We start from the raw sequence: 14,053 nt of genomic DNA, 5'->3' as shown, positions 1-14,053 counted from the left end.
AGAAGAGAGTCGGTCTCGGAAGATGTTGAAGGTGTTTCGGAGGCGTTGGGAGTTTTTGGTTTGAGATGTTCGTAAACATTGTGAATCAAGCAGTGGTTTTCGAGAAGGTCTGCCCAAGAGAGATATTCCTCGCTACCCATCTCTAGGGTGATAGGAATTATGGAGCGGAGATTGTTAACAGAGAAAGCAGAGTGGTATTGAGAAACAGACATGGTGGTGGGCGTCTGACTTTGATTGGAGGAGGAGTCTGAATTAGTAGGTGGGACAGACATTAGAAGTTTGTGCGTGAGGCAGCAAGGTGGGAGGAAGAGAAAAAAAAAAAAAAATTCGATTGATGATCTTGAGAGGATCTTTACTCTGATACCATGATAGAGATTAATCCCGTGGTTATTATTGATAAACAATGTTACAATATATACTAGTCAAAAGACTCTTAATAAGGTAAACCACTAATCTAGGAATCTAAACAAGGTAACCCACTAATCGAGGAATCTAAACAAGGTAACAATATATATACAATATACTAATAGAATCTAATCATAAAGTGACTTTATTTTGTTATTTTTAAGAACAAAATCATAATAACAATTTCCCATCAAAACTATGATGTCTCAATAGTGGTTTTTGTGATGAGTGAAGAAAATGTATGTGTATATATATAATTGGTTCTAGAGTGATGCAATTTATGTATTTGAGAGGATACTTTGAATTATTTATTTATTCACTAAATTTATAAATAATAGTAAAAATAACTAACTGAAAATTAAGTTTTTTTTTAGTAATTTTATATCCTATATTATTTTAACTGAAAATGTTTGATATATATATATATATACTTAAACCTAGACGAGATCGGATCTATGTAGAGGTTCAGAAACTATTTTTTTTACAGTTCAAATTTGATAATACCCGCTAAATTCTTAAAAAAATCAATATAATTCACTTATTGTTTATCTAATTATTAAAAAAATGATAAAACTTATATTTATTCACTCGTTTTATTCAAAATTTTATCGTCTTTTTAAAGTATATTTTAATTTTTTTTCAAATTCACCTCGACCCTAAATCATGAGTCTATCTCTAGAGTTAGATGATTTATATAAAAAAAATAAAGTAATAATAACTATAATATTTATCAAATTATTTATTTACTTAAGATATTGTCAGTTAAACCATAAATTTGTAAAGTTTTTTGTTTATTTTTTTTTAATAAATTATTTTAAATTTTGTTATACCGTGGAGGCAGTCTCGACAAACCTGAGAAATTAGAGTAATTGAAACCCATGTTATAAAAAAAATAATTAATAAAAAAATAAAATATTAAAGTTTTTATTTTAATAATTGATTTGAATTGGAATATTTTTTTAGGACATCCTATGGTAGGCAAGTTAGGCAGCTATTTAGACATTCATTCCTCCACCGCCCTTAATCAGCCAAGGTTGACAGAAAGTTTGAACCTAAGATTTAATTTAAATTAATATAATGATTAATCAACTCAACTAGATTATTTAAATTAAATTTAATACAAAATTATTAATATTTTTAATGTAAAAGTTAAAAAAAAAAAAACATTAGCCTAGGCCCCAAACTTAGAGTCAGCCCTATATGTATTTTGAAGTTTGTTTTTTTGTTTGCTTTGTATTGGATGAAAAGTTAAAATTATATAAAAATATAGAAACAATACTTATATTATTTGATTTCTCATGTTTTACATTTATAAACTAATTAATTAAAGACATTTGGTTCCAATAGACTTCTTTCATCAAAATAAAAAAGAGACAAAGACATAACTATTAGAAAAGCCAAAAATAAAATAGCTCACTTTTTAGCAAATAAGCCTACACAATTGGTCCTTTTCACCATGTAATGATATCCTTAGAACCATTGAAAATTATATCAATTCTATGAATGATATGAATTATTTTGGATGGTATAGACTCAAAACAATTAGTTAAGACTAATAATTGTACACACTTGCACTATAAAGTTAATATTATTGTTCATTTTTCTTTTGTAAACTTGATTTATTATAATTAGGAGTATGGTTAATTATGTCAATTTTTATTTATTTCATAAGAATGGATCAGAATATAGTTTTTTTTTTCTAAGTTGTTTGAATAGGGATATTTTTCTATTTTAAGTTAAATTTAATAATTTTGTATTATAAATTAAAATAAATGAACTAATTTAATTAATTATTATTATCAAATTGTCGGGCTACTTATTAGGGTTATTGAAATTTAGATATCTCTTTCAAGTCTCATAATTTAGAATTCTGTATTGTTAAAGTTATTCAAGATTTTATGGTAAGACTTTAAACAATATTAACTTATTATATACGTTACATAAATAAATAAACAAATAAAAAATTAATGTCACTAATTTAACTATCGAATTTCATTGAATAAGGGGTTTTGACTAACGAATTTTAAAGAATCGGTAGTCAAAACCTCGATTCGTTGAAATTCGGTAGTTAAATTAGTGATAAAGTTTTATTTATTGATTGATTATGCCGCATTGATAACAAGTTAACGATATTTGAAATCGTTCCAACAAAACCTTATTTTTGTATAATTTTCACGATATTGAGCCCAAATTCGAGATTTGAAAGAAAATGTTCGTCAAATTGTCCAAATTCGAGATTTGAAAGAAAATGTTCGTCAAATTGTCTAAATTCGAGATTTGAAAGAAAATATTCGTTAAATTGTAGCCGGGATTGATTCTCTGTTACGAAATCGCCTCTATGTACTCTCACATAAAGTAGGGCATAATGAATAAGAATACTCATAATACCGAAGTCCTAAGTGAATTAATTAATTTTCTTGTCTATAAAACACAAATATCTTATTTAATTCCCCTTATAAAATGTGAATGTCGAGCAACCAGCCATTTTTATTGGTGGGGAAACCTGTGCGACAGCTCGAGCAGTTGCGCTAACACCCTTCTTCCATCCTTTCAGTATCTCTCTCGCTTTGCTTCCCACCTCTTCTTTCTTCACCTCTGCTCTTTCCAAGTGAGAGAAAGCGTCTTTCATCGGACGTTTTGTTCTCTATAGGGTTCTTTCCTTTTCCCATTGCGGACATTCAACTGCAGTCATCCTCATCGTATCTGGATTGCCTTGGAATTCCTCCCAATCGAGACCCATTTCGCTGGTTTATGACTGTAGAGAACAACATCGTCTTGTTGGTAATGTCTATGTTTATCGTAAATAGTTTAGCCGAATGCGATCAGTTTAAAGTTTAAATCTTTTGATAAAACCGGCAAACGATATGAAAAGTACATGCATGCTTGTGTCTATGTGTGTGTTTGTGATATGGGTCTCTAAGCTTTAAAAGACCAGAGTACATTCCTGCTTAAATTATGTAGCTTTTTGACAACTGTGACAGTCATCTTTTGCGATTCTTTGAAATAATTGAAGAAAATTGTGCAGAACTCGAATTGTTCATTAGATTATGTAGTTCCAAAATTAGGTCTGTGTAATTCCTTTCCTTTATATTTTTATTTACATATTTGCAGGGGACTTAGTTCATGTGACTATGTGGAGATATTTTACACTCTAACCAACTGTGTTTCGTTTACTGTCTTCTATATGAAGTTAAAATTGTTTATTCGTAAATGCATGTGTGCTTGTCTCAATTCAAATATGAAATAATGTTGTAAGGTTACCTCATCATTCTGGATTCCATGTCTTTGTAATGTGGTTTAGAAAAATTGACTTATTGGTTTTTTGCAGATGTTCATAGGGTTGATGTCTTGCAAGTTTTCTTGGTGATAGAGCTTACATTAGTTTGAAATAAAATCCTTTTGGTGCTTATACAGAAGAAAAAAGGTGTATTCTAGTACTTGGGGTAAATTCTGTGAGTATCCAAAATGGTATGTCCATTTGGCAACAAGAGAATGGCAACAATGTCAAGACTTCTTGCAGCAAAAAATTTCTCACAAACAATAGCAGGTAGAAGAAAGCTTCATTACTTTTTTAAGTTTGGAGTTATGTTTATCATCATGAAATTGGTTATTCATCTCAAAACTTCAAAATTCATATTTTTTTGGTTTGTTTGAAATGTTGAAAATTATATTAATAATGTTGCCATGAAGACGACTTCTAATAATGCAAATAATGTCTACACCGAGTCTTGTACATGGATCTCTATGTTGATTGTTGAACAACTCAACCATCAAGCGACATTGATTTGATAGGTTTTGTTATATCTTCTTAGTTATATGTATAGACATGCGGTGATATCACATCTATTTTCCTTGATACACGAAGTTATACTTCCTAATTAACTGTGAATCTTCTAATCCAAAAATAAACTAAAAATTAACTGTGAATCTCTGTCATACTGGTTTCCAAATACATAATTTCCTTATTGTTTTCTCTTGAAGAGGAAGTTGGTCGCCAGAAATTAGCTGCTCAGTACATCCAAAGAGAATTTTGTGAGGCGGATGAAGCCAATTTGCTTGATGAAGACGGTAATTGTTATTTGGGTCTTCCTTTTTTTTTATATGTTGAACATGGTGATTGAAAAGTGATCATGGGGAGATAAGTAGGTAGACATCATATACCTTTTATTATTGCCTGATTGGATTCATAGTTATTGGTGCATACTTTAATTAATTTTACAATCCTGCAGCTCTTGTGAGTGATCTAGCACACTATATGGATAGAAGGGTGTTTGGAAAAAAAGAAAATATTATTTCATTCATAACAGTTATTGTTTCATTTCTGGATTTTTTCAAGGTTATGTTGGTATATAATATTTTAAGGGATTCCCTCTTTCCAAGTCCTTTATTAGGACATAATTTGTGTAAAGGTCTCTCTCCTTTTATTAATAAAATGACATTTAATTTATCTTGGTAAAGATGTCCATATGATAGAAGTGATGGGAATTAGTGGATTTTGGTCCTTATATATTTAAGCCAAGAACACATGACTTTAGGAATCATTTTGAACTTCACAATTAAGCATCATAAAGAAGATATAATCTATGCCATTGTAAAATTTGCTTCATTAACTATTTGGTCCTTTTGGTTGCAGACATGCATGTGTTTGATTTGAAGCCTATGACAGATCCTTTGTATTTGGTGAGATTTAGGAACTCATTTCTTGTAAACTCTCACTTTGCTTTATTATCTAATGTTAGAAATGATCCAATTTTGCTATAAAATATTTGTTCTGCCAATAATGATTTTGTACTTATTTCTTCATGTCATTTGTTGTTTCCAAGATCTGATGTAGGGCTGGTGCTCTTGTGGGGCTAATGAATGATATTGACATATATAATGCTCTTGGTGTAAAGCAAGAATACTTAGTGTTTAACCCAATGATACCAAAAACATGTATGCTCTTGATTTAACATTGCAAGAATACTAGTATGATCCAATTGGCTAAGGTATGAGACTTGAATCTCACATTGGGATTTAATAACCCTTAGGATTTCCAAGTTTAACAACTAGCTTTTGAGGTATGGTTGTCCAAAGGGTTGTTACAATGGGTACAAGAGACATATCATTGTGTCTTGTAAGGGTGGAATCGGGTTGCACAGTTGGTGCTGGTGATGGCAGAATTGTAATGTTCCATAGGGGCTATCGCACAACCAACATGGTCGTTGGGCAACAGATCATCTCGGTGGATTGTTATGACCCAATTGGTTAAGGTAGTAGGTGACTTGAATCTCACATTGGATGGATGGGATTTTGGTGTGTGGGGTTTGTTTGATGTTTTTATTTGGATTTAATTCAAATAAACCACTATTATCAAAACCACTTCTTCCATTATTTCTTCCCCATCTCTTTCAATAGTTAACTAAATACCTTTACTATATTCTTTATAATGTTTTAATTATTAACTACAAGGATATTTTGGTCATTTGGCACAAATAAACATTGTTTTCATCAAACAAGATTAAAAAAAATTTCTTTCAAAAACCACAGATGAAACAATCCCCTAGGCTCTCCAGCCTTAACAACTAGCTATTGAGATTAGAGAGTTGCCTAACGGTTATTAAAGTCCACACTAGAGTTCCATACTTCCGATTTGGGATTCAAGTCCCATACTGTCACCTGTTATTATTTACCACAAGGTCATTTAGTGTAATTAATAAATGTCATTTGATTATTGTAGGTCCACTAAGATATTAGAGATTGAGTATATTAGGGGTAGAATAGTTAGGTTAGATTATGTGGAATTTGTAGCTGAAACACCTCAATTCAATCGGCTATGGATGTTTTCCAAGCTTCTCATGTAAGGGCTTAGGCCCTTCCCATCTCATCTCCTTCTTGTTTGTGTTTGTGTCATTCATATTTTAAGTTACTTTTTTAAATGTCAACTTTTTATTAAAAAGAACGCTAGGGACGTTTGAACATTACAGTGTAGGGGAAAATCAAGGTTAGATGTCAAGAAGATCAAAAAATTCACATCCCGTACAAAACCCTCTTTCCTTAATAGAAGAAAAAGTAGTTAAAGTTTGGTTAATGTGTAATACTGACCACATCCAAGATAACAAGATGAGGGATGCTGATTAGTTTGGTTGATGATCACATCCCTGCATGTTTATCTCTGATGTTAAAACATGATGGCTAGCCTTTTTAATTTTAGATTCTGGTTTGTGAGGGCAGCCAATGTATAATTATTGGTTTGTGGTCCTTATGTTCATGCAACATGTCCTGGCCACTAAGGGGAATGATATGCTACTTATCCTAGAATGTGGCGGGGAGCGGTTCCACACTTCTTTTAAGGTTTTTCTTAAGATATGCTTATTTTGATCACAATTAAATTTACACATGTTACTATATTGGTTGGGCAACACTCAATAGGCTTTGAGCAAAAAAAACTCAATAGGCTGTTACAGTGAGATTGGTTTTCAATCTTTGTTATCAACAAAATTTTGCTTTCATCTTCTACAATTTAGAAAATATCTAAGAATTATTAGATGTGCTGGAAGTGGTTCATTTTGATACAATTATTAAAGAAAAATAACAATCATATCCTGTCGAGGTTTTCTTTGGAATGCCCTCAAGTTGATGAAAGTATTTAGTCATTTTATACAGGAACTATGATCACTGACATAAAAGAAGTCATTTTTTCTTCTCATACAGGAATAATTTTTGTAAATCAACTAAACTTATGCTGAAAACTCACCAATTGTTCCATTATTCTTTGGACTATTTACTTCTTGTACCTTGTGAATACATTTCCATTCATGCCTTTTAATGATATATTTCCCCCAAAAAAGCAGCAACTATTGTTTACTTCTGTAACTGGATTTCTTTTTTCATATTTTAGCTTTTTCATCATTGACTTGTAGATTCTAACTGATAAATGTCTGTGGATGTTTGATTCAATCAATAAGAAAAACTTAAGCAGGAACATATTAGTTGCTGCTAGTTTGGTTACATATGAAGATATTGACAGTAGATTGCAGGTCATATGCAATGTTTTGATTGCTCTCTGATTTATTCTTTAATTTATCACAATATTTTTTTTATGTTAAACTAAGTAGGAGGATGTACCTCAAAGAGTATTCCAATGTATGCATATAATAAGATCTTATTCTCACACATGGGAACGAGGCATTCAGCTACTAGACTTTGACCTCAAGGTGTACTCTAATGCTTTGCTAGCTGATATTCAACTGAATCACTAACTTTGAACTCAATATGCCTCCTTCGGTTTGAAGGAAAAAAATGTCTGTCAAGGGAAAGTGATGCCTTATTCATACTTTTGACATTGTATCTATTTATGGTACTTCATTGACTGCTTATATTTACGTGAAACCATTTCTTGTTCTCGTAGAGACATTTAATGTTTTCTCTTTTCTTCCTTTTTTTGGTTGATATGCTTCTTTCTGCTGAAAATGTTTCCATATTCCTGGATGCTGTTACCTAAATTTTTGGTTATATCCTGTATTAGTTGCACCTAAGTTTCCTCTAATTTGTTTATACTGCTATGAAGGTATGCTGCAATTCTTGTAAGAAGCCAGTCAAGGTCAGCCAATATGTTGCCCATGCAGGTTGGTAGGCTTTGTTTCCAATTCTGTACTAAAGGCAATCAGATACATTCCGCATTCAGACTCTTTTAGGAGCACATTAAGTAAAGGAAGATGTTTATCTTGTCTTTTTGTTATTTCCTCCTCTAGAAATCTGCAGATCTTTAAGTTCTACTCAAGAAATTATGGCAGAACATGATAACAATGGATGCCGAAAACCTCCAAAGAAGGAAAGGAAGAAGACAACAAGTTCTCTTGCTAGTATCCTTACTATGTTTTGTTAAAAGAATTCCAAGCTTTTGCCCCATTTAATTTAATGTGGTCTCATGCTATTAGTTGGACTCGCTCGTTACAAAGTTAATCAATGCATGTTTTTGTTGGTAGAGAGAAATTTTGTTTTCCTTTTCTTGCTTTGACCTAGAAAACCATACATCATCCAGTTTAGAGCAAGTACGATTTGGATCTGCTGTAACTGATAATGTTGCTTTGTCAGAACATGTTCATGGTGAGTAAATCATAACTTCATTTATGGAGTTGGAACATATTTCCTCTTTTATCTTACTCTCTCTCTCTCTCTCTAAGCTCTTGTCTTGGTTCTCCTTGTTAATTTTTGCTGCTCTGTAAAATTTATATATAGTTTAATAATTTTTCTTTTAAAAGAAGAAGCTATAATTTTTTTTGTTGTAGCCTGTAGGACTGGAAAAGGTTGGACAAGCAAAATCTTTTTAGGGTATCCATTTAAACTTTGGTTTTCAAAGGTGCTTGGGGAGGATTAAGTGATGTGTGTTCTGGTTGCTCTTGATTTTAGAGCTAGTAGATGTAACAGCCATGTTTATGTATTTTGTAGTAGATTAATTTACGACTAGAAGACCATTTTCGCTGTGTTGGCAAAGGGAGATGGGAATTTTGCTTAAGTGCTTCTGTCATGGACTCTTGAATGAAACAAAACCTGACAGCCATCTTGAGTTGGATATAGAGAGGACGCTGATCTTTTAATTTCCTTCATCTTGTTGTTTCCATGAGTTATCTTATTATCCAATGTATTTTCTATGCTTATGAAATTCCAGACATACCAGACAAGATTCTAACATTTGGCTTATGCACATATCAAATTATCCTTCAGGAAACACTCTTGGTGTGAACAATGCATATGTCATGGACAATTCTGGGAATAGAGATTACTCAACAGGTTCCATGCCACCACCTTCTACAAAACGGTCCAGATTGTATGATCCTTTCCTCTGATAGATATGTCACTCTGTACTTTTCTTGAAACTGATTAGACAAAGGAATTAAGAGAATATGATTTTACTTGAACTTATTAAGGTTTAATTACATTACAAATATTTTGAAAGATAAATTCAGTTATTGTTTTAATTTTGAATCGTGTGAAGGTTTATTTACATTATATTCTTGGTTGTAAAGGAAAAATCAATTCTTATTTTATTTTTCGATAAATTAAACAATCCTGCTGGTCCAATTGTGCTTATAACATCACTTATTCTTTGCATAGGCAGTGATGATTGCATATTCCTTTATCTCTGAGCAACTGCACAAACATGTCTTACTTTTATAGGGTAGCATCCAATGTCTCACCAATATCAAATCATTTAGCACCTGTACCTGCACCTGCACCTGCACCTGCACCTGCACCTGAACCTGAACCTGCACCTGCACCTGCACCTGCAACTGCAACTGCAACTGCAACTGCAACTGCAACTGAACCTGCACCTGCACCTGCACCTGCACCTGCACCTGCACCTGCACCTGTAACTGCAACTGGTGTTTACAGGAGTGCCCATGATCAAGAGAATCTTGCTTGTAAGGCTTTTATTTTCCCTTTTATCTATTTCATAGTGCTCCTATTAGTCACAGTAAATAGTGTTACACTCACACTCTCATTTTCTACTTTGCCATCCCATGGACTGCTGTCATTTACTTTCTCTATGTTTTGGTCATTTATTTCATAGTGTTCCTATTGCTTACATCATCTGCTTGATAGACTAGTAATTTTTTTTGTTCTGTGGTCCATGATGTGTTTTATGGGCTCAGGCAGGGAGCTGGCAAAAGGATCGAGTGGAGGAACTAAGGCTCTTGTTCCATATCAAAATATGAATCAAGAACGTTTTTGTTACTTACCATCAAAGGGTATATCAACTACTTTGACTCATTTTATATAATGTTTTTTTTATTATTTTGCCAAATTTGGTTGAAAGAGTCAAAGGAAATCATTATTAACTATTTTATTATTGATTTCATTCCTTGTGTCTCCATTGTCTTCCTGTGTTTCTTGGAAGATCTATGAACATTGATTTTTCTCTGTTCATATTTCAAGTTCATTTTCTTTCATTTTTAATTATGAGTTAAAAGCTGCTACTGTTATGTCTTTAAATTTAGGTGCTCCTGCCCCTTTAGCAACCAAAGTGTTCTACTCTCAAAGGAACAATCGTCTACAGTTAGCAATGGACCAACTTTATTATGAGTCATCAGCTAAGGAACACTTCTCCGAGACAGTGGATCCAACAGCACTTCCTGGAAATTCAATGATGATGTCACATACTTCATCCCTTAGGAACTCCACCAACCAAATAAATGATGAACATGATAAGGTATAGAATTTGCAAAGTTGTATATCATGCTCTCCAACTGATCCAAGCATGAAGTTCTGGCTATTGCTTTTATTGTTTATTGATGCTAGAGTGATTTTTTTTATTTATTTATTTATTTGTTTCGTATTTTTTCCCCTAACTTTGTGTTGCATACCAAATCTGGAATCTAGGATTTAGAAGAGAAGTAGGGGTTGAGAAGAAGAGATTGTTTCGTGTGTAAATAGAGAGAGCGATGCACACCTTAAAGGCCGTAGACTAGCATGTAGGCCCACAAATTGTAACTTATCCATTCATTCAACATATCCCTAATAAATCTAAACTATTTATATATATTATTCACAACTATTTACAAGCATAGCATTTTGTCGTCTGTCATTTTGGAATTTGGGTGCAGCCCGGTTATCTTTAGTGAAAATGAAAGGATGGAATTAATTGAGTAATCAGAACAGACCGGTCTCCTCTTGGAGTTAGTTAGCAAACTGTCCATAATTAGCCGAACATATTTTTGGAATGAATTGGTAAAGATAAGTCTTTTCATATAGTTTATATTTGTACCCACTTGGATAGCTCAGTGACAACATACTTGGACTTCATTCTTATGTAGGAACAGGTAGAGAAATGTCCCCTGGCTTCTATGCAAACTACACCTGATCATAATGTGAATAATATGTCAATACATGAAGCAGAACCCAATGGACTGATGATCAGCAGTAGATATAATATACCAAACAACCCTTATTCTTTTGCAGGCAAATCTGGTATGTCTTGCAAATCCTACCGTTGTATCTTCATTGGTTCGGACACATGGGTCAAATCATGCAAATTCTTGTAGTTTTCATTTTTCTTGACTTTAAATTCTTACAAAACTGACATTGGAACTGAAGGAGTAGCTTTATTGATTTTGTAGAGGCACAGCTAGGCAACGCGCAGCAGTCTAAAAGAGGAAGGCTTCCGGTTATTTAGTCTGAAGTTGTTCTGAAATTTTGGTAGGTTAATTTTTTGTGGCCAACAATCTGCCTGGAAAATGAACAGGATATAGCGGAGATTTGGATTAGTAAATGAACAAACGAATCCGAAAAAGTGTTTGGTTTAGTATCGATATATTATGTGATTGAATCCCAAAGTTGTACTACAATTTCAGATTATTTCCCCAAATTTAAAATACTACATAATTTATTTATTTTTTATCACTTAAACCAAGCAGTCATGTGTGGATGGATTATGGATAAATACAAGTGGAGACAATCATTTGTGATTTCTAGTTAATTGAGTCTTCTTATTAAGTTTCTTTTATATATTTTCAAGTTCAAATGCTTATAGCTTATTAAATATTGAACTATGTTGAATATTTTTTACTTAGTAAAAAAGAAGTATATATAGGTAAAAAACAAAGTATAACCAGAATGCAAAAACACAACTTAAAACATAAACCAAACTGTCATATGGATGAATTATTGATAAATGTAAAATGAGACAAGTTAATTGAGCTTATGAAGCCAAAGAAGGCACTTACTTTCATCATTGTCACCCATATAATTCTACCACTGGTGCTTGTTTAACTTATATATTCAATATTTCTTTTATTAGATTATATTAACATGATAATATTTTTTGACATACTTACTAATATATATATATATATATATATATATATATATATATATATATAATTCTTTAAATGATTAAATATCTTAGGCAGCATTGTTAATATTTTCTTTTTAAGTTTTTTCAAAAATAAAATAAAATAAATTTTCTTTTAATATTATAAATATGGAAAATCCAAATAAAGTAATCAAAGTCTAACATTTCATTTTGTTTTTAAAAGAAAAATCGAGAAATCTAACATGTTTATTTATATCTTTTAATATTTATTGTTATAATAGTGTTCTCGTCCTAATAATTTGTCAGATGAATATAATGTTTAAAAAAAAAACTCTTAAGAAAAACCACCAAAATCATTATTATTGTTTTTTTCCACAGTCAACCCATTTAAATATGTGAAAAATATATGATGTATTTGACTATGAAAACTCATTTGCAAGTACACTTTCATTCAAGGTGATATCCTTGTGGATTGTGTGAAGTTGTTGAGACTTATTTTATGACATACATGCCTACACATGGAATATGTTGTCTTTTTATTTATTTATTTGAATTTTATTAATTTTGATTCTCTTGATTTGTGTTGAATTCCAGATGTTTTAATTGATTGAGTTATTATGTTGGGTAGCTTGATTCTTCATTTAAGCCAAGTTGAAATTATAGTACTGTGATCATTATCTGGTTATGGTTAAATTTTGTTTTAAGATAATTGAATTATTTAAGAAGTTTTGAAGTAAAAAAATGCAAAATAGATCACAATAAACTAATATTAGCAAGCTTTATTGAAGCTTTCTGCCTTGTTTCCACATACTCTCTCATAAGATAGTATAATCAAGTCCCACATCGGAACTTCAGAGTATGGAAAGAATATGAATTTAATATAAAATAGATAGTCTGTGTCTTTAATAAGCATACCTTTCTCGGCCTTTTGGCTAAGATCAAGTGTAGTATCTGTTCTTATCAGTTTAATATCTGATACGTGGGTCATCGTCACGGGTCGCTTAAGCGTTCTGCTTGGGCCTGGCCCACCCCACCAATGTGTAGTCCAAATTTTTATATCCTGTTTGATATTCTAATTTACTTTGTTTGCCATTATATAGTAAATAAAATTTGCATAAAATCATTTTGGTTTAAATAATTCAGAATCAGTTTAAATTAAATTTCATACGATATTAACAAATTAATATTTCTTAAGATAGAATTAATGACACTCATCAATTAAATTGAAATTATCCTGTCAATCAATACTTTTGTACTGAGTTAACATAACATAAAAAAACCCTTTATTTTTATATATCATCTAAAATACTAACTAATATTTTTTTATATTCTCTAGAAATTGAGAAATATCCACATTTTCTTTAAGTGGGTTGTGCACTCCAAAACTCTGAGTTCGACTCATATTATTTAAGCATTATATATGTATAGTTAATTATGCTTTTAACATTGTTTATGGACATGGTGAATGGTGATTATAAGAAATTGGGTTTTGAAAGAAAAAAAAATGATTTTGGAAGAACTCAAAGCCAGATATGTTAAGTGTTTTTGGTATGTTGGATTTTTATTCTTTATCAAATATAAATCATCATTTTAAATAGAAAAAAAAAGAAGAAGAAAATTTTGTTATTTGCACTAATGTTTAAATTCATTTCATAAACTTTGAAGAACTTGTCTTTATTAGTACTAATAAGTGTATGTTTTCATTATTGTTTTTTGAAGGCAATGTTTTGTAGATCAATTTGTGAGCTATTGTTATAATAGGATATTTTTCATAATTAACAAGTTATTAAATGTGGATATGTTTCTTTCAGTTACATTCATATATCCTCTATAATTGTTAAGTATTTTTTAAAA

The 14,053-nt window shown here is 31.3% G+C and overlaps 1 protein-coding gene and 1 pseudogene across 4 annotated transcripts; both read left to right on the top strand.

Annotated features, from left to right (window-relative positions):
• The first annotated feature begins 5,039 nt into the window (after window positions 1–5,039).
• Window positions 5,040–11,863, top strand: LOC124910496 (LIM domain-binding protein 3-like). 4 transcript variants are annotated; one of them, XR_007096426.1, is made up of 10 exons: window positions 5,040–5,085; window positions 7,955–8,012; window positions 8,139–8,249; window positions 8,404–8,493; window positions 9,112–9,214; window positions 9,565–9,809; window positions 10,041–10,136; window positions 10,386–10,597; window positions 10,760–10,859; window positions 10,992–11,103. XR_007096426.1 is itself a non-coding variant. In XM_047451150.1 (10 exons), the coding sequence occupies exons 1-10, from the start codon at window positions 5,041–5,043 to the stop codon at window positions 11,558–11,560; spliced, it is 1,164 nt and encodes a 387-aa protein (XP_047307106.1). In that variant the 5' UTR covers window position 5,040; the 3' UTR covers window positions 11,561–11,863. The 4 variants fall into 4 exon arrangements, 3 of the variants coding, with proteins under 3 accessions (XP_047307106.1, XP_047307099.1, XP_047307114.1); XM_047451150.1 differs by lacking the exons at window positions 10,760–10,859; window positions 10,992–11,103 and adding exons at window positions 11,202–11,355; window positions 11,505–11,863 and having other exon boundaries at window positions 8,410–8,493; XM_047451143.1 differs by lacking the exons at window positions 10,760–10,859; window positions 10,992–11,103 and adding exons at window positions 11,202–11,355; window positions 11,505–11,863.
• A 1,247-nt stretch (window positions 11,864–13,110) lies between these two features.
• On the top strand, window positions 13,111–13,343 carry LOC124923255 (annotated as a pseudogene).
• Window positions 13,344–14,053: the final 710 nt, after the last annotated feature.

Source organism: Impatiens glandulifera, chromosome 1 (genome assembly GCF_907164915.1).
Source record: "Impatiens glandulifera chromosome 1, dImpGla2.1, whole genome shotgun sequence".
In the NCBI taxonomy this organism is placed as follows: domain Eukaryota; kingdom Viridiplantae; phylum Streptophyta; class Magnoliopsida; order Ericales; family Balsaminaceae; genus Impatiens; species Impatiens glandulifera.
The sequence above is the reverse complement of the archived record's forward strand: the minus strand, read 5'-3'. Positions and strand labels throughout refer to the sequence as shown.

Bases quoted from the DNA above. Each gene is read 5' to 3' on its own strand.
- LOC124910496 (XM_047451143.1), top strand. From the start codon at position 5,041: ATGCATGTGTTTGATTTGAAGCCTATGACAGATCCTTTGTATTTG. The intron at 8,013-8,138 runs GTTGGTAGGCTT...TTCCTCCTCTAG, and splicing joins CCAATATGTTGCCCATGCAG to AAATCTGCAGATCTTTAAGT. The intron at 10,137-10,385 runs GTATATCAACTA...CTTTAAATTTAG, and splicing joins TTGTTACTTACCATCAAAGG to GTGCTCCTGCCCCTTTAGCA.